This window comes from Orbicella franksi, chromosome 12 (genome assembly GCF_964199315.1).
Source record: "Orbicella franksi chromosome 12, jaOrbFran1.1, whole genome shotgun sequence".
Classification (NCBI taxonomy): Eukaryota; Metazoa; Cnidaria; class Anthozoa; order Scleractinia; family Merulinidae; genus Orbicella; species Orbicella franksi.
In genome coordinates, this window is record NC_138156.1 from 2,244,336 (window position 1) to 2,262,407 (window position 18,072).

The window sequence follows — 18,072 nt, forward strand, 5'->3', positions numbered from 1 at the left end:
AATTCAAGATTTTGCTTGCCAAATATTGAAAATTCAAGATGTAGCCTGCCTAATAAGATATTAATACGATTGGAAGTGGTAAATCCGAGACTTCACAAGAAGGGACTAGAGCTTTTTTTATGTGAGGCAAAAACATTTGTAACTTTTTACATAACTTGTGAGACCAAGACTGCTGTACAAATGAAATTCAACAAAAATTTCGTGATACCCCTGGCTTTGAAGGACCATTCACCACCCGTAGTGACTAGCATGCCTGGCATATGCCATTTTAAACAAATTCTAACAAGTTACCAAATTCCTCCTTTTAAAATCTCTAATACAAATTTAAAGGTAAAGTGTGGGCATTGGATAATCACTTTTGATGAGATACTGAGTTCAGAGACAGTACATGCCCTAAAAAAAAATTGTGAAAATGAAAGTCACATCACAAGTTGAGAATCAGATCCTGATATTATTAAAATGAAAGTTTTACTCTCCTAGCAGTCTCAAATAACTTAACTCCTCTCACTGGTTACAAAATGTCATTGCACTTCTTTCAAAGTCTGAAGAGTTAGAAAAAAAATTCAAGATGTCGTCACTGCCTTTACATGTTTGGTTAACCATACTTAAAGACAAAGTTAAAAGTTGCCCAGTACTGCAAATTAAGGGCTAAAAACCACTTTAAGTATCTGCATAAAAGACATGAAAACATTGTGAGCTGTTTCATAAGTGTTATTACAAAAGACTATTTACTTTACGAAAACCACAAAGAAGTTAAGAGCTTAGGATGGACATAGTATGTGTAGAACAAACATAACATGAGAGAAACTACAAAATGTAAGGAATTATTACAAGAAATTAAAAACTAAGCTATCTCTTTTTATTTCTAATACCCTATACACGACAGAGTTGTTGAAGAACAAATTAACACACATATTCACTGTAAATTAAAACAAAAAGTGGCCAGAGGTGTTTAGAGGAATTACTGAAGTTGTTTCATTGCCTTTTGTTTCAGAACAGCTTTCTACACCACTTGCTTCACAAAAGTCGTATTTACATGTGTAGTACACTAGAAATTGCTTCAAGTTTATTTCTGTTAACTAAACATCACAAGTAGAAGCTATCTTCTTCTCTGGAAGACATTGCCTCCTCTGCCCCCACGGGGTGGACCTCCTCTCCCTCTGGCAGCAGCTGTAGAAAAACAAGAACACATGGTAAAATCAAAGTTATTCTAACCATTTCTATCATTATAGAAATCAGAGAAAGACATGAATAAAAGCAACGGTCTTTTATGAGGTTGTATTAAATTTCAAATGCGTATACAATACTTATATACCATTCCATAGAAAATACAGCCAATTGGAATACAGGAAAGCTGTTTTATACTACACAGTATTACACCTAACCTTCTGATCGTGCTCTGCGATCTTATTCCTGCAATAATTTGGCCTCTGTATTTTCTATGGCATGGTATAAAAAAGTTATACAACGCTCTGTCATGATATACCATGGAATACTCCACTTGTCACTTGTATTTTTGTGGTATACGCACTTGCCCAAAGGTTTGTGCACATACCGAGAAAATTCAAGAGACTCATGGGATATTCCATGTTATTACATGACTAAGTTAGCTCAGAGGGTCAATAACTAAATTCAAACAATCACATTGCTCCATTGCTGGTCCAATATTTTCTAAGAATTGGACCAGGCATTATGGCTAATGTCTCTGAAAGAACTTGCTTTAAATATTCAAGATTCATTTCCCTTTTCTTCCAACTCTCTTTCCCTCCTGGTTTGTTAAGATCAGATGTGATTATACAGCTAGTCAGCTCCCAATCAGAATTGTGCACTTTCTTCCAGTCTTTGATCATGGCATTTTTTTCTAACTTTTTCAGTCGTGTAATAAATCTCTTATTAGCCAAGCTTGCTCAGGACTGTACTGGGAGAATATTGACCCTCAGTCTTTTTTGTACCGACCTTGCAGTGCTCAGCTGATACTGTTAAGAGCTTAGGGCAGGCCAATGTTCTCCCAGTGCGGGCCTCAAACTTGGTTAATAAGAGATATGTATAACACTCTAAGGCATAACTAGTATGCATATTTACTTCACTCCATGTTTTGTTATCTTCTACAAGAATACTACAAAGGGAACAGCTCTCAGTTGAATTGGTAACGCACTTGGTAGAGAACTGCAGTGGCATTGCAGAGGTCATGGGTTTGAATCCTGTTCAAACCTACCCTCATTTAGGCTTCTGCAAAACATAGATGGACTTAAAGTTGCTTGCATTAACATAAGTCACTGACTTAACCCATTCATCTGTTGAGCTACCTTTTTGATTAAACAAAGCTCGCATTTTGATTTCATTTGAAAACACATCTCCAAGACGTTGACAGTGAGTTCAACTTAATCAACTTGCATTTACAATGTCTGGCCCGAGTTCATATTTCAGTCATAGCCCCTTGTTGTAAAGGACAACACAGAGGGCTAACACTGAACTGCTATGAGTAAGTTCTACTGTACCTTGTGCTCTTAAAATAGCAGATTTGCCTCTTCCCGCCGCTCCACTACCAGACCCCTTTTGTGTCATTTTCTTGAACATCGGAGCATTTTTCAACATGTCTGGAAGAATCAGAAAGCGAATTTTGCTTCCACGAATAAAAACTTGTTCCAGTTGTGAAACTCTGCCATCCCTCGCGGTCACCGTGATGTTTGACATTTGGCAATTCATGTTATCCTCGGCTTCAACGAGCTTTCCTCTGTATACTTCGCCAGTCATAGTTTCCAGCGTGACAATATGTCCTTCTGCTTCGTGCAGAATCTTTATAGGCACACCTATCGACATTTTTGACTAATATGAATATCCGCAATTCCTTCAAACAATCTTGCTGTCAAGTTAAAGGTCTCGAAAAGTGTAGATGGATTGGATTTCAGAAGGCTTTCTCACAAACATCCACAACCTCGTTTCCTAAAAGAGACGTTTCCAAACGTTACTGTCCGAGGAAGATTGGGAAGAAGAGTAATTTTCTAGGGCTCAGTGGCCGAGCCTTGTCCTTCTCTTCTGACGAGGAAAGTTTCATAACACTCGAAATGAGTGAAATGGTACGCTCACACTTCTTAAATAGTGATAAAATACGCGAATACGTCTCATTTGAAGAATGATGTTAACATTTAAAGACAGAAAAGTGAAGCAGGGAAGGACTGGAACAAAAAATGCCAGGGTGCAAGATCACATTAGCCAGAAAACGAAAGATGAAGGGCAAAAAGCTCAAGGTATAAAAATTGTACCTGAAACTACTTGTAAGTTTATTTATCAATTCTGGAAATCTATTGAAGTTGGTGAACATTGGGAAATAAGTAATTAACATAGAGAGGATATTTTTGTATTTTAAATGTATAAGCTTATATATTAAATTTTATTCCAGTCCTAAGTTAACCCCGATATACTCTTGTGTTCCACTTATTCCATTTATTATCGCTCCTTTACTTTTCTTCCTTTTACTTGTATAAAAAATGTTTTCGATTTTTTTACTCCATTTGAAGATACTCCGAATATTGCGTGACGGCTCCTGTACGCTGGGGGTAGGGGTTAGGTCATTTTTGTTTGTAAACGACAAGTTCAAACCGGACGAACTCGCTCGCTTCCCGCTCTTCCGGATAAATTGTGTTTCTTTAGAACTTCGTCTACTACACCTTCCATATACGCAAGCCAGTGTACTATACAAAGGGGCAAGTCAACGGGATACATGCTAGAAACATATATTTTCTTCAAATGTTTCGTCTTCAGATCGAATTGCCTCATGTGAGACAGAAAACTGAATGGGACTGCGGATTGGCATGTTCCCTGATGGTGCTCCAGAAACTCCTAGGAAACAAGTTCGACAACGCGGAATACGAAGAGATCTGCGCTGGGAAGAATTTTGGAACCAGTGTCTGGACCATCGACATTGCCAGCATATTCACTGATTATAAAGCGGACTACATTTTTTGTACAAAAACTCTGGGTGTAGACCCGAGCTATGGACAGAACTCATTTTACGAAGGGACGTTCAATTTCGATGAAACCAGAGTGAATCGCTTGTTTACTCTCGCTCCGACTTTGGGACTGAAGGTCGAAAAACGGTAAGTTCTCTTCCGGCAATGAATGAATAACTACATTTTTGCTGAGTCAGAATTTGTAAGCAAGAAGAGGTCAGTCTTGAATTATTTTCGTGACAAAGCTGTTTGCGATGTGTAATTTTTTCTTGACCGGTCTGACGTCTTTTGACGTGTCGCGCCAGACGTGTACATTTCGTTTAATTAACGAGCGAACCTCCGAAGAGGTTCCAAAATTTCAGTCGAGAATATTGTTTTTTTTTTCTATAAGCGGGCATTTACTTGTTTAAAATGTTTCAAACGGAGGGAAAACAAAAATACGTGTCAGAATTCAGGCCGAAAAATGTGTTGTGGCTTATGTTTATTGAATGTAAACAAAGCACACATAAATGAAGTGGATAGTTTATCTTTAGAAATAAGAATGAAAATAACAGCAACAGATACTGAAGTTTTCATAACATCCAAGGCGTGTGTGGTCGCAATCGCGTTGGATTAAGGTGGAGTTTTTATTTTGATTATTGGATCTTACGTCTAAAAGGAAAGGAACAGCCTGATTACAAAATCCGGATTTTGTACTATGTCATTGACCCCCCGGGGGAGACTCCTTTATAAAAAAGGATGGTGAATGCTCGTCGTATCTTTTAGGGGTTAAAAAGCGTTGGCAACACTTAGGGTGTTGAGCCTCAAAAGGTCCACAGCGGGAACTTTTGTTCAATTTGTAGGGTATTGAGCCGAAAAAAGTAGTGGGAATTCATGCTGTATGAGAGACAAGGGGGACCATTAGATGGTTTCTACCCCTGCAGGAAATTACTTTTCATGCCAGCTCGATAAACGGTTTATTTAACTTTGTCTAACTAAAATACTTAACTTATATACAACAAAATTCATTAGGCAGGGAGTTTCCTTCACAACCATTGTTATCTCTATATTATGTTTAGAATCTTGAGCACATGCTTGGATCTTTTTGGAATTTGTCTCCCACCAGTAATCTAATGGCCCATTCATAAAAGGTCATGTCAGCTTATCTATAGCTTTTATTTCTTTCAGGAGTGTCTCATTAGAGGAAATCATTTCAAGATTATTAAAGGGCTATGTTGCCATAGTACTGGTCAACTCAAATGCTCTGATCTGCAACTGGTGTGAAGTCTTTTCTCCAAATAAACTAAGAATGCTCACCAACTGTATATGTCCGTCAAGTCAGAGTGACTACTGTGGCCATTATATAGTACTGTGTGGATTTGATGCTGAAAAACGATGTGTTTATTACAAGAATCCATCATTCAATGAAGATCTTTGCTGTGCAAAGTTTGACATGTTTGAAACAGCTAGACACAGTTATGGAACTGATGAAGACATTGTATTTGTTAAATTAGAGGAACCTGAACTTATGAAGGAGACATTTATCAATGGCGATGACAAAATATGAGTTCTGTCAAGAAGTTTCAAATAAATCAGATTTATTTTTCTTAATTTATACAAAAAAAATTCATGCTTTGGAAATTTGGAGGCAATAATTCTGATTAGTATCACCACTAGTGGACTAATGCAAATCCTGCATTTTAATTGGCTGCGCTACTAAAGGACTATTAGTAATAGTCCTCGAGTGGCGATATTGGCGTAATCAAGCATGATGCTTTCTTTCGTTTTATTCCCAAATAAATATTTTTTCAACTTGCATTTGCTAACTTTATTATTGCCTTTTCTGTCCGACTAGTTGGGTGGTACTGAAACAATTAGACCCTTCGCCCTCAAGGGCCACGGGTCTATAGCCCATTCGGCTTCACCTCATGGGCTATTGACCCATAGCCCTTGCGGGCTACGGGTCTAATTGTTAATTATTCACAAGGCATTTTGAAACTCCAACCAGTTTTTTTCAATAGAATGAGGGATGTTCTTTCTGCTTTGAAATGTTATTGCAGTCAGCTTTGATTTGGAGTGTAGAATTACAGCATCACCTCTTCATCCCTCCATCTAAGAGTTCCTTTGGTTAGAGTTCAGTTCTTTAAAACACAGTCATGCCTTTATCAACTTACTAAGATAAGATGTGTAATAGCAGGGGCATGCAAATAGTGAGAATAACAACATTTGAACCCCAGTAATATGGGCAAAATTTCCATGCAAGTTTTGTATTTAATAATCATTAAATTTATGGTTCATTTTTGTGAATCACTTGGTAGTATGTAATTAATATGTAAACACTAATAATATTGAGGGTTCAAATTTGAATAGCAGTGTTTACAAGTTAAAACTTGTTATCAAAAGGTGAAGAAATTAAGTAATTTTGCAAGTTGCAATCATTCAGTAAAATATCTATGGTGAGGTTGTCTTGTACTGTAGTATTCGACTTTTGATTAACAGTTTTCAATGTTATAAAGGGAAGGATGTTTAAAGAACATGTCCTCTGTGCCAAGAAGTGTGAGATGTGCAAATATTTGAATTCCCTTGAGCAGAGAATAAATTAGAAAACCGACTGTTACTTTGTAGTGAGGGATGGATCAAACCTGTCCATCCCAAGCGCTGAAATATAATAATTTTCTGTGTTGACTGGAGATATATTACATGTAAGACGCTGAACAACCAGTCTTTACTTAGCTCTTATTAACCAAGCGGGTCTGTATGGGAGAATCTTGATCGAGGTCGTGAGTACAGACTGAGGTCAAGATTCTCCCATACAGACCGACTTAGCTTGGTTAATAAGATGTTTATTATATGGCAAAGAAGAAAACTTTAATCCGTTTAATGTAACTGGTTTGTTGACATTTTGCTTGCGAATGGCGATGAGCTTAACTTAAACCTGCCAAAATTTGCTTGTCCTCTTTACTTTTTTGTTGTCATCAGGCTTTTGGAACTTCCATAAATGATTGAGAAGAAACTAAAAGAAAATGGTGAACATTTTTGTATTTTAGTTTGTTACTGTTTCAACGCAAAATGAAACCGGTCTAGATGGGAAAATCTAGACCGCGGTCAATATCGATTTCAGCCAATCAAATTCGTGAATTCGCTCGTCCCCAGTCCTTGTGAGACACAGCCATATAATAAAACAGTATAACAAATAGATTCATGAATCTACCTTAGTAAGGTCAACTTCAATGAATGTTGCCCATGAAAACCCCAAAAATGGAACAGCACTTGTCTGTAAAAAGGTTTAAAAGCAGCACATCCCCATATTGTTTTCTCAACATTTTGCTTTATTTCAATATTTCACTCTTGACAGATGAACAATGTACTATTCTTCCACTTCATCACATGAACAATATTATTAACTGCTTAGCCATAACTATAATTGCTAACACGATGTTCTTTTACAAAGGTCAAAATTAAATTCAACATTCATCTGATTGTCACTAGTCTGTTGCATCTGTTCACTGGTTCATATAATCTTTTTAACGCATCCGATGCCCTAGAGACAAGGTAACACTGGATTATTCCTGAACTATTCTGAACATAACCCCATGACTGAGAAGTAGAGCTGGAGAAAAATGTTCCAGTTAATAATCTGTTACAGTTTGGCTGAGGGGTTATCCAGCAGCTCATATGCTGGGATTGTAAGGAACTCTATAAACTCCTCAGACAGAACCAACTTATCCAAAAGCTGGGAAGCCTGCCCTAAGCGAGCTTTTGATGCTCCTCCAAGTTTATCTATTTCTGCTTTGTGCATTGTCTTGTACAGCTCAGAGGTGAATGGACGACCATCTTCAAGCCGCACACCATGACGCAACCACTGCCATAGTTGAGCTCGTGAAATTTCAGCTGTGGCCGCATCTTCCATCAAGTTGTTTAGAGCTGCTGCCCCAACACCCTGTTAAAGGAAAGGGAAAGATGATCGAGATTGGCAACTACTTAACATATTGAGACTCTTTTAACAGTGCAAGGCTTGCTCTAGCTTGTCTTGACAGTACATTGCAGCTGTCAAATTGTGATGGTGCATGTGATGAAAATTGGCCACTCTTGAAGATTGCAGGAAATTACCTTACGTAAGTATTTTTGTTAGCAGCATGATAATGGATATATTAATTTATTTGCCGGTAAGGTAATATGGTCCTGTAGGTTACAATATTACTGCAGTAGTTTGCTGTCTTGATGAAGAATGACAAGCAACCTTACAATAGAAAATGACGACCACTAATCTACTGCATAGTAAACTACTAAAATAGGAGGGGGTGTGTAGTAAGTGGTATGCAGGTTGGAAGCAGTCAGCCATGGGAAGAAGAATACAGGAAATGGTAATATCAAGACATTACCGACAGCCAGCTGTTCATGTACTGCAGTGCGACACTGATGTTCACTCTGACTCCTTCCTCTGTAATGGATCCTTGTGGGACTGAAACTGAAAGGATTTCTTCAACCTTGACATTCACTTCCTCACGTAGACGATGCTTTTGATGACTAGCACCCTGCATACCCTACAGCGACAGGAACATCAGCTGGTAAATAATTCTTAAGCTTCAGACCTACTCTAACGAAACTAGTAGTGTATATAATGTGCATAATTTGCACCTGCAACAGTTAACACTTAGTCTCAAGCCATCTTATACAGAACAGCCTGATTTTTAATTACCAGATAACATCTTCTGTAAAAGAACCCTAGCTCATATGTGGAATTAGGCAAATTAAACCCACCTTCATAAAGATCTCCTTTGCAAAAGGTACAAGATCAGGATGTGCCACCCAAGTTCCATCAAAGCCATCAGCCACTTCACGCTCCTTGTCCTGACGAACCTTTTCAAAAGCCATCTTGTTAATATTCTCATCTTTTCGACTTGGAATGAAAGCAGCCATTCCACCCATTGCATGAGCACCATGCTGATGGCATACTTGGATAAGGCGCTCTGTATAGCATCGCATGAATGGTACCATCATTGATATCTAACAAGAGGAAAAAACAAGAGTCCATGGTCAGTATTGGCTTACCTTAATTGGACTTTTTAAATGACTAATTTACATCTGGCCACAACGATATGTTTCTGTCAACATTATTATTAAGGTCTACCACAAAATATGAAATGACATGAAATGTTCCATTGATAGTTAAGCATAATTTAAATTTTAACCATTCCAGATATACCTGTTTACGATCAGGTAAGACACAATCGGGTTTCCTTGAGAATCTTTTAATTGCTGAAAATATGTAGTCCCATCTTCCTGCATTCATTCCACAACAATGCTCTCTTATCTCGTAAAGCATTTCTTCCATGTTAACTCCTGCGAGCAGAGTTTCTACCATAACAGTAGCACGGATGGTTCCTGTTGAGACAAACAAATTAAATTGTAGAATTACTATTATTACAATCTTCAAAGAGCTGTTTCTTAACAAGTAATGGCTCTACCTCTCTGAAAATAACAAATTATCAGGGTTATTAACAGCACCTCAAGGGTAGGGTGTGTCTTCAAATCATTAAAAATGCTAGCAAATTCAGAGAAAATTTGATCTTCCCAACCCAATCTACTCTCTTGTCATGGGCTGAGCTTGTTAACTAGACAGATTTCTGACTTTGCCCTGACAGTCTAAAAGAAACATACCTTGAGGCACTTTCATGTAATCCTGGGCTGATTTGAACACATCATTCCACAGCCTTGTTTCTTGGTGAGTCTCCATTTTAGGAAGGTAATAGTAAGGAGCAGAACCATTGGCAAGTCTTACATGGACGTTATGGAAAAAGTACAGACCAAAGTCTACCAGCGCTCCAGACATGGGTTCTCCATCACACAGGATATGCTTCTCATCCAGATGCCAACCACGTACACGAACTAACAGACATGCTGTCTTGTCTTTCAAATGACGTTCTGAACCTTATCATTTAATACATTATAAAAAACAAGCAATGTTAAAATGGTCATTGCCATTACTAATAAAAATGAAATTGTAAGTTATTGTTATAGAGGAGACAAACACAATAGGGTTTTCAAATAACTTGAAGGAAACATTTTTTCTTGGGTACAACGATATATACAGGTGTTAATTAAAATGTGCTCAAGATTTTTAGTGCCTGATGGTGGCTCTGACATAAGTTTAAAAATGCATTCATTTCCTTTGATAAACAACAGGTTATTGTCCAGGTGTACACAAGTGTCAGAAAAGGGACTGGGTGGCACTATTCACCAGAAAAATCAAGTGCAAACAAAGTGAAGAAAGTAATCTTTCCAGAGGCTATTTGTGCTTTGAACAGTATGTGTTATGGGGACCATTGACTTGTACCTACCATCAGCATTAGTGAAACTAATGGTCGTCCTGTTGGCATCCAAAAGGTTGATTTGCCCCTCAACAATATTTTTCCAAGAAGGAGTGAGTGAATCTTCAAAATCAGCCATGTACATGTCGGCACCACTGTTTAAGGCATTGATGACCATCTTACGATCAGTAGGCCCAGTGATCTCAACATGTCGCATCTGCAGGTCATGAGGAACTGCTGCCACCTTCCAGTCTTTTTCATGACGTGCTTCGGGGTATTTGATTGGTTGGCCACTGTTGATTTCTTCTTGAATCTCAAGCCGTTTTCTGAGCAGCTTTCTCCTCCGGTAGTTAAAACTGCGATGTAGATCAGCTAAAAACTCCAGAGCTTCATAGGATAGAATCTGAACGTACTCTGGCTTTATTTCACCAGTTATTTCAACTCCTGATGATAAAAGAATCGAAAATACGCTTTAAATTATCTCCCCAGTAAACTAGACCAACACAACTTGAAATAGGTATTTGAATATTTTAAGTTGTTAAAGTGCCACTGAAACGAAATTTTTGTATGTGAGATTTTTGCTTAGTAATAAAGTTTCAACCTTACTTGGAAACACTGCAAACTTTTTTTCGCATACGGTAGGCGAAAACTGCTTTTTCAGCCGTTCGAAGTTGGCTGGTTAAGCCCAAAATTGGCGGCCATTTTGGCGTGGCCAAAACAGCCTAGTGACGTCACTGGTTGTATTACTCTCATGCCGCGCTGAAAATTTAGAGTGATTGTGGGAGAAGAGATTACTGTTCGAAACCCCCCAAAAAAACATCTTAAGGACATCTCAGAGCTGTAAAGCAGATAATAACAGTAGCCTTAGACATGAACAGGTCGAGAGTCGATCCTGGGGCTTTCCAGTCTATTTAATTGGATATTTACAGGATATTTTATGTAAGCAAGCAAACGAGTGGGAGTTCTTAGATCGCAAAATGCTCAGGACTCTTGGTGAAATGGCCAGCACTCAATTAAACAATATCTACACTCATAAAGTAAAAAAGACATCAAAACAAGAGAGAGCAGCTTTTGAAAATGTTATCCGGACTGCTGCTGCACGAATCGCAGCAACAACGCTTCGAGTTTTCGAGTCGCTTCGCTTCGAGGAAACCAGACGCTTTGTGAGTTTCATGGCGGACGAGATTGTGCCACAGTGACGCTTAGTCCAGTTGTATCTGCTACATCCTACAAGTTATCACAACAGCAAAAATTTAAGAAACCTTCTTTTATATGAGGGAGTGAATTTAAACTATAAAGGTAAACTAAGCTGCCATGATCCTACAGGTATGTTTTCAGAAAACAAGAGAAAGCGTGACAATGTCGGCGGCGAAAGGTCATATATGCAAATTGGTTCAAATTCTGTTTGCTGAACCTTCGAAAGGAGTGTAAACTAGTGACGTTTTAACGAATTGTTTTGAACTTGGATACTATTAAATGAAGATCATAGACATAAGTATGTGCTAAAGAACTCAAAGTAACCCATCGGCCGTGAAATATTGCAATTGGGAGATACGTGTAAAAGAGAAGCGAAATTCCCGCTTTGATACATATGCGGCGATAAAGCAAACCCTGCTTTGGATCACAATTTTCAAAGATTCATTTTGTCTACCACAAGAACTCTCACTTACTGGTATCATAAAAAGATGCCCTCTGTGTGCAAAGAAGTACTCGACTCAAAGCTTGTGGACCGTTAATAACTTCGTGATTGTGCGGATGGCTGATGCGCTCACGGCTTTTAATGCTGTAAAGTTGCCGAGGATATATTCGAACCTTGTTAATAGACCTTAGATAAGCGTGAGAATCCAAATTTCAGAACCAGGCTGAAAACAGACGACGAAATATCGTGTTTAGGCTTCAGGACGTGATATAAAAGTTGCCACACTCGTCTTCGAAATCTCCAATCGAGTACTCAAGATGTTCGAAAAGTATACTGAGCTGTTCTAATCTGTCGCATTTATTTTGGTGAATCTACACTCTCTGGCGCCCTCCAACGTTTATGATGTGTATTTCCTGTCAAGGCTGGACAGAAATTACAAGGTAGAAAACTACTAGGTATCGACAATATGAAGAATAAACTTGAATAAATCAAGTGAAAACAAGAGAGAATCTATAGCGCTTCTTGCGTGAATACAACCAGTGACGTCACAAGGTCCTTAAACTCGGTTCCAGAGCCCGGACACAGTTTTGCTCCAAAAAGTCGATTTCAACAGCTAAAAAAAGCACTTTCCGTTAGGATTTGACAGAAATAAAGTTCACCATTACTTTAAGCACGTTTGAAACTATAGATTAGGATAATAAACGAGAGTACGAAAATTTCGTTTCAGTGGCACTTTAACATTTTGACTGTTTGTCTTTGTAAACTTTATGCCAGTGAAAGACCAAACAAAAACAGGATATGATTTGACATAAAATAATGTTGCATGATTCATAAAAAACTTGAAGTTTGCCAGAACATAACTACAACTTTTGTACCTAAAGTACTTCTTAGTTGGCATTGTTTTATTGTGTTATGAAATGTCATTAATGACAGTAACAGAAACTCCTCAGAAGATCTGTCAAACTCTGTCAAACCATCAAATATTGTGTATCAAGAAATAAATAGATGTAAATAATGTTAGCTACTAATCATGAATGACACTGTTTCAACATAAGTACAAATCATGATATTGATCCCTGATATGTAAGTGATATTAGCTCACCTTTTGGACACCTCATAGTTTCTGTTCTTGAAAACTAAGAGGGAAATAATGAAAACTGTCAACACAGTCTGGGTACTAATAACCAAGTGATTTGAATTAGGAAGGTACTACGCAATTTCAGAGAATAAGGTGATCGAGACAATGCTGGCGAGTTGTAAGACTTCCACAGCATGTAAATAACATGGTGAGCTCTCAAATCTGTTATTAAAATAATACAATTTTCAATCAAAACATCTCAAATTGCCTTCAACAAGAAGAAGTGACAAGTTACACGACTATGACTTAATAATATATGGATTCAGAAAATATTCATACATACAGTGGGTCACTGGAACGTCTGAAGAGGAGAGGGTCTCAAAGGTCAAAGGCATATGATGGAAAGAATCAACTGAAGGTAAACTGAAATTCTCAGAGGGGTGGAGAAGATGTTGAGACTAAGAAAACCCTCAGTGGGGTGAGCATGGACAAATTCTACAGGAACATATTGGAACCTTAGATAGTTGTGATGTTTTGACAAGGGGTTGGGCAATCAATATCTTAAAATTTATCACACGGATCAGGATGATAAGGCAAAAATGAAAAACTATCATGCAAAGCTGCGCGAAAACCTGAAAGATAAGAAAAGACGACAACAAGGGAGGATTCTGGTTCATCCCACCTCAAAAGGCCTTTAAACCTCCCAAACGCATGCATTGTACGTGCAATTGGAATTTCGTGGACAAACTTCTGTAGGAAAAGATTTCGTGACAACTCATGAAAAAGTTCAGGGTTATTGCCTTCACGTTAATTAGTCTGCTACGGTAGCCCGAGTGAAGCAACTTCAGAACACCCGGCCACTAAAAAATTAAATTTGTTCAATATTTCAAAAGGTGATGCTTGCAGTACGTCTTACTACACAAAATGTTTGAATTTTGGCTGTAAAAATGCAGAGGAGAGTATCGAAGAAGATCGAGCACGTATGACACGTGACAGCTTTTGACACGTTGAAAACAAAGTTGCAGCTAAATCAGAGATGAAAAAGCAGACTCTAAAGGAGCCTAACGTAAATTTCAATTTCTTTTCGGTACTTACGGGTGGCTGCTGAGCTCTTTGAAGGAGAAAACTTGCGTTTAACCCCAGGTTTTCCTATGAGTAAGATCAAATTTACAACTCAAGTAAAAGATCTACTTGAAGTTGCCTCGTTTTTACGTAAAGTACAAAGTTCACTTGCCATAGGGTGATACGGAGGGGCGGGTAACGGGCAAGTACCGGGGACACACCGGGGGTGTGACGAGGGGTGTAGTGGTGGGTCGCTAGGAAATCGTGTATTTATAATATGGGTATTTGAGAGCGTTAAGGTCTTCATTTTGTATCTATAAAAGTAAAAAATACTGCAAATTGCTACATCCTACATCTAAGTTATCGGTTCTTGTTGCTAGACATTGATGAGTTATCCAAGGTCCGTAGCAACCAAATCATTTGCAACCCGTAGAGATATTGCGTCAGATTCCTGGGACGTAAACAAATGTCCGAAACTTTTGGCTGAACTGTTCGGGATCTTCAATCGAGCAGATCTTAATTTTTGAACTTAAGAAGTGTAGTTTCTGCAAGGTTTAAATTGCTCTTAAAAGTCATTCAATAGGTTTTCTAGTGTTCCCTATATTCGTGATTCCATTCATGTTCTTGCGACAAAAAATGGCAAGGGAATAAGCGTTTCTTTGTTTACTTACAAGCGTGCACCAATGAAAAGCACCAAGGCAACAATGGATTGTTTTATCCACCAATGGGAACGCCGATTAGATGAACGATCAAAGTCCACGGGCATAAACTTACAAACCAGTTGTATAACCTAAAGGTTTTACTTCTTTTTAGTATTTTCACGGAGAAGCAACTCCCTGAGTAAGAATCTTCAACTCCACAAGAGTCAAGATCTAACGTTTGACGATCATCTCCAAAATGTATTCCAAACATCAGCGATATGAAGGAATCAAGAGGAACTATACCCCAGAAACTGTTGAAAGACTGCGAGGTTCTTTAAAGATCGAGTACACTTTGGCGAAGCGAGGCACGATGAAGCTCTGGAATTACTTGACTCGTGGAGGAAATTCTTACATAAACGCAATGGGAGCCCTTACAGGTAAGAAGACGTTGTCATGTCTGATTTCCCAGCCGACTGATTCCCCAATTTCAATTTTGACGGCGGATCTTAGTTTTGACTGCACGTGAAAGTCACTCTCTCTCTCCCAAATATGGTGAATGTTACAATGTGGCGCGCAATTTGCTTGGGGGTTTGCCCGAATGAGTTTGACATGCTCCATTTCGAGAGTTTAAATGCCCATACAACTTTTTTTCGCTAGTTTATCAACAGAAGCTCTTAAATTTTTTTTCTATTCGAGTTTTCACGGCCACGTCAACCCAAAAATTCGAATGACGTGGAAATCCATCGCAACGAGCAAATGAACTTTGGACCTTGACGTGAAAAAGCGACGGTGACTATGCGCGATGTGACTCGACAACTTTCCACTCGATTTCCCTTCAAGAACTACGGATGTACGTAAAGGAAAAACCGCAATAGCATATAGATCCGAAAAACAGCCCAGCGTTCAAAGGTCATCTTGAGATATTTATGAGAAGTATGTGACGAAGTTGATTTCGATCCCCTAAAGAGTAAAAGAAGAAAAAATCATTGAAAAATAAAAACTAAATTAGTAGACAAATAGTAGAAATAAAGTAAAATATTTCAGATTCTTCTTCGGTTGCTGCCTTAACATTTTCACAAAGGAGAATAGAAAATGATAGTTCAATTATTAGTTGCAGTTAGAAATTTATAAGAAAAAAATGTTTCAATTTGTGTTTTTTTTTACCCAAAATATGTTATTAATCCCCTCTTTTTTTCTTAACAAAAAAGTTTTCAGTAAACAAATTTGTGATTTCAGGTGGTCAGGCAGTGCAGATGGCTAAAGCCGGGTTAAAAGCTATCTACCTGAGTGGCTGGCAAGTTGCTGGGGATAACAATCTAGCTGCACAGACCTATCCAGATCAGAGTTTGTATCCTGCCAACTCAGCACCTAAACTAGTGGAGCGTATCAACAATGCCTTCATTAGGGCAGACCAGATTGCACACATGGAGGGAACTGAAAAGCACATTGACTACTTTCTGCCTATTGTTGCCGACTGTGAAGCTGGATTTGGAGGACCACTGAACGCATTTGAACTCACTAAGTCTATGGTAATTTTCTGGCCTTAAAACTTTGATCTCCATTGTGCATTAATTTCACTGCCTTTGCCAACAAAGCCTCTCTTTTGCCTACTTCAGTGGCCAAATTACTCTCCCAAATTCCATGTGCATGGACATAACATTGAACATGTTTTTGAAAGTTTTTGCTGATACTACCAGTGACCAATAAATTGTCTTTGACCAATAATTCAATGACAGACCAAATTAATGTTGGTTGAGAAATAACCAGGGGTGTAGATTAGGGTGGGGGTCATGCTAACAACTTAGCCCTGAGTGACCGACATTTCGTCTTTGTTAGGTCTCTAGGACCTTCAATACTAGATCAGTCCAGGAGTATATTTAAAAAAACTGAAATATGGATTTTGTTGGCTAATGCTGGCTTATTTTGTCAACAGATTGCAGCTGGTGCTGCTGCAGTCCATTTTGAAGATCAGCTGGCTTCAGAAAAGAAGTGTGGCCACATGGGAGGAAAGGTGCTTGTGCCAACTCAACAGTTCATTAAGGTGTTGAATGCTGCTCGATTAGCTGGTGATGTATTGGATGTCCCTATTGTCATTGTTGGCCGCACCGATGCTAACTCTGCTGCCCTAGTCACATCAGATATCGACCCATATGACCGGCCTTTCCTGACTGGAGAGAGAACGCCAGAGGGTTTCTTCCGTGCAAAAGCAGGTTTAGATCAAGCCATTGCTCGAGGACTGGCCTATGCACCTTACTGTGATGTTATCTGGTGTGAAACTGGCAAGCCAAATCTAGAAGAAGCAAGGAGATTTGCTGATGCCATCCATGCACGTTATCCTGGAAAAATTCTGGCATACAACTGTTCTCCATCATTCAACTGGAAGGCCAATCTCAGTGATGCAGAGATTGCTGTGTTTCAAAGAGAACTTGGCAAAATGGGTTATCGATTTCAGTTTGTTACATTGGCAGGATTTCACTCACTTAATCATGCCATGTTTAAGCTTGCCCGTGATTACAGAGACAATGGCATGTCTGCCTACACTAAGATCCAAGAAGATGAGTTTGCACAAGCTAAATATGGTTTCACTGCTCATAAACACCAGAGAGAGGTGGGCACAGGGTATTTTGACAAGGTTTCCATGGCAATCAGTGGTGGAACAAGCTCCACAACAGCACTGAAAGGATCCACGGAAGAGGAGCAGTTCACCCAAAAACCAGCATTTGCATTGGCTAAACTTTAAGGCTGCATTTATGAACATCACAAACTTTCACAAACAAATAAATGTCTGCAGGGACCTTTAAGTAGTTTAGTTTCACTCAAAATTTACTGTTAGTGGCTTTGTTCCTACCTAGTAATGCCTCTTCTTTCACTGTTTTTATTTCAGTCTATTTTCATTTCACGTTAACACAGGAATATGTTTTGTGAGAAACCATATAGACTGCATTTCAATTTCATTTGATCAGGAGAATAAAGTTTATATTAGCTGATTCTTCGCCTCTTTGTCAATGACAAATGTCTAAAAACAATGTTATTAATTTAAAATAATTATCTCAACAGGAATATCATTATGTTGTTTGTAACTTATGCTTTCATAAGGAATTGTATCTTGACATAATACAGCTATCAATACATTCATTTCAAGCCTCTCAAGTATGTCTTTCATTTTTATACCTAGTGCTAGTTTTGTGTGGCACACTAGACGTTTGAGGTTCAGATTCCACAATTCAGCAGTTTTCGTCACTGGAGTTGCAATAGCTTGCTACAACAACACCACACTGCTGATCTTCTTGACTGTACTTAAATGTTATTGCAGAGGAGCTGGCATTATTTTGGAATAAAGTTTTGATTTTAGCCACTTATTCATCCTAAAAATATATGATGAGGCAATAGAGATTTGAGACCAGACTGAGGA

General features: G+C 38.5%; 4 protein-coding genes across 4 annotated transcripts; 2 read left to right on the top strand and 2 right to left on the bottom strand.

Moving 5' to 3' along the window:
- Positions 1-445: 445 nt before the first annotated feature.
- LOC145463248 (small nuclear ribonucleoprotein Sm D3-like) lies at positions 446-2,949 on the bottom strand. The gene is made up of 2 exons (XM_081446984.1): positions 2,499-2,949; positions 446-1,170 (listed from the first exon to the last, which is right to left on the bottom strand). The coding sequence occupies exons 1-2, from the start codon at positions 2,818-2,820 to the stop codon at positions 1,100-1,102; spliced, it is 393 nt and encodes a 130-aa protein (XP_081303110.1). The 5' UTR covers positions 2,821-2,949; the 3' UTR covers positions 446-1,099.
- A 73-nt stretch (positions 2,950-3,022) lies between these two features.
- On the top strand, positions 3,023-7,143 carry LOC145463245 (protein GUCD1-like). Its single transcript, XM_081446982.1, has 3 exons — positions 3,023-3,248; positions 3,763-4,097; positions 5,118-7,143. Exons 1-3 carry the CDS (start codon positions 3,189-3,191, stop codon positions 5,494-5,496), a joined length of 774 nt encoding a protein of 257 aa, XP_081303108.1. The 5' UTR covers positions 3,023-3,188; the 3' UTR covers positions 5,497-7,143.
- A 94-nt stretch (positions 7,144-7,237) lies between these two features.
- LOC145463240 (malate synthase-like) lies at positions 7,238-14,426 on the bottom strand. The gene is made up of 8 exons (XM_081446976.1): positions 14,053-14,426; positions 12,982-13,015; positions 10,271-10,684; positions 9,591-9,860; positions 9,136-9,314; positions 8,691-8,936; positions 8,312-8,473; positions 7,238-7,869 (listed from the first exon to the last, which is right to left on the bottom strand). The coding sequence occupies exons 2-8, from the start codon at positions 12,995-12,997 to the stop codon at positions 7,570-7,572; spliced, it is 1,587 nt and encodes a 528-aa protein (XP_081303102.1). The 5' UTR covers positions 12,998-13,015; positions 14,053-14,426; the 3' UTR covers positions 7,238-7,569.
- A 255-nt stretch (positions 14,427-14,681) lies between these two features.
- Positions 14,682-17,647, top strand: LOC145463241 (isocitrate lyase-like). The gene is made up of 3 exons (XM_081446977.1): positions 14,682-15,097; positions 15,897-16,189; positions 16,594-17,647. The coding sequence occupies exons 1-3, from the start codon at positions 14,917-14,919 to the stop codon at positions 17,398-17,400; spliced, it is 1,281 nt and encodes a 426-aa protein (XP_081303103.1). The 5' UTR covers positions 14,682-14,916; the 3' UTR covers positions 17,401-17,647.
- The last annotated feature ends 425 nt before the right edge of the window (positions 17,648-18,072 follow it).

What these genes read in the sequence shown, in the direction of transcription:
- LOC145463241 (XM_081446977.1), top strand. Translation starts at nt 14,917, where the DNA reads ATGTATTCCAAACATCAGCGATATGAAGGAATCAAGAGGAACTATACC. An exon ending in CGCAATGGGAGCCCTTACAG is followed by an intron (nt 15,098 to 15,896) that starts GTAAGAAGACGT and finishes TTGTGATTTCAG; the next exon opens with GTGGTCAGGCAGTGCAGATG. An exon ending in TTGAACTCACTAAGTCTATG is followed by an intron (nt 16,190 to 16,593) that starts GTAATTTTCTGG and finishes TTTTGTCAACAG; the next exon opens with ATTGCAGCTGGTGCTGCTGC.
- LOC145463248 (XM_081446984.1), bottom strand. Translation starts at nt 2,820, where the DNA reads ATGTCGATAGGTGTGCCTATAAAGATTCTGCACGAAGCAGAAGGACAT. An exon ending in TGCTATTTTAAGAGCACAAG is followed by an intron (nt 1,171 to 2,498) that starts GTACAGTAGAAC and finishes GTTTTTCTACAG; the next exon opens with CTGCTGCCAGAGGGAGAGGA.
- LOC145463245 (XM_081446982.1), top strand. Translation starts at nt 3,189, where the DNA reads ATGCCAGGGTGCAAGATCACATTAGCCAGAAAACGAAAGATGAAGGGC. An exon ending in TGAAGGGCAAAAAGCTCAAG is followed by an intron (nt 3,249 to 3,762) that starts GTATAAAAATTG and finishes TTTCGTCTTCAG; the next exon opens with ATCGAATTGCCTCATGTGAG. An exon ending in GGACTGAAGGTCGAAAAACG is followed by an intron (nt 4,098 to 5,117) that starts GTAAGTTCTCTT and finishes TATTTCTTTCAG; the next exon opens with GAGTGTCTCATTAGAGGAAA.
- LOC145463240 (XM_081446976.1), bottom strand. An exon ending in TAGTTTCACTAATGCTGATG is followed by an intron (nt 9,861 to 10,270) that starts GTAGGTACAAGT and finishes TTAAATGATAAG; the next exon opens with GTTCAGAACGTCATTTGAAA. An exon ending in TTACATGAAAGTGCCTCAAG is followed by an intron (nt 9,315 to 9,590) that starts GTATGTTTCTTT and finishes TTGTCTCAACAG; the next exon opens with GAACCATCCGTGCTACTGTT.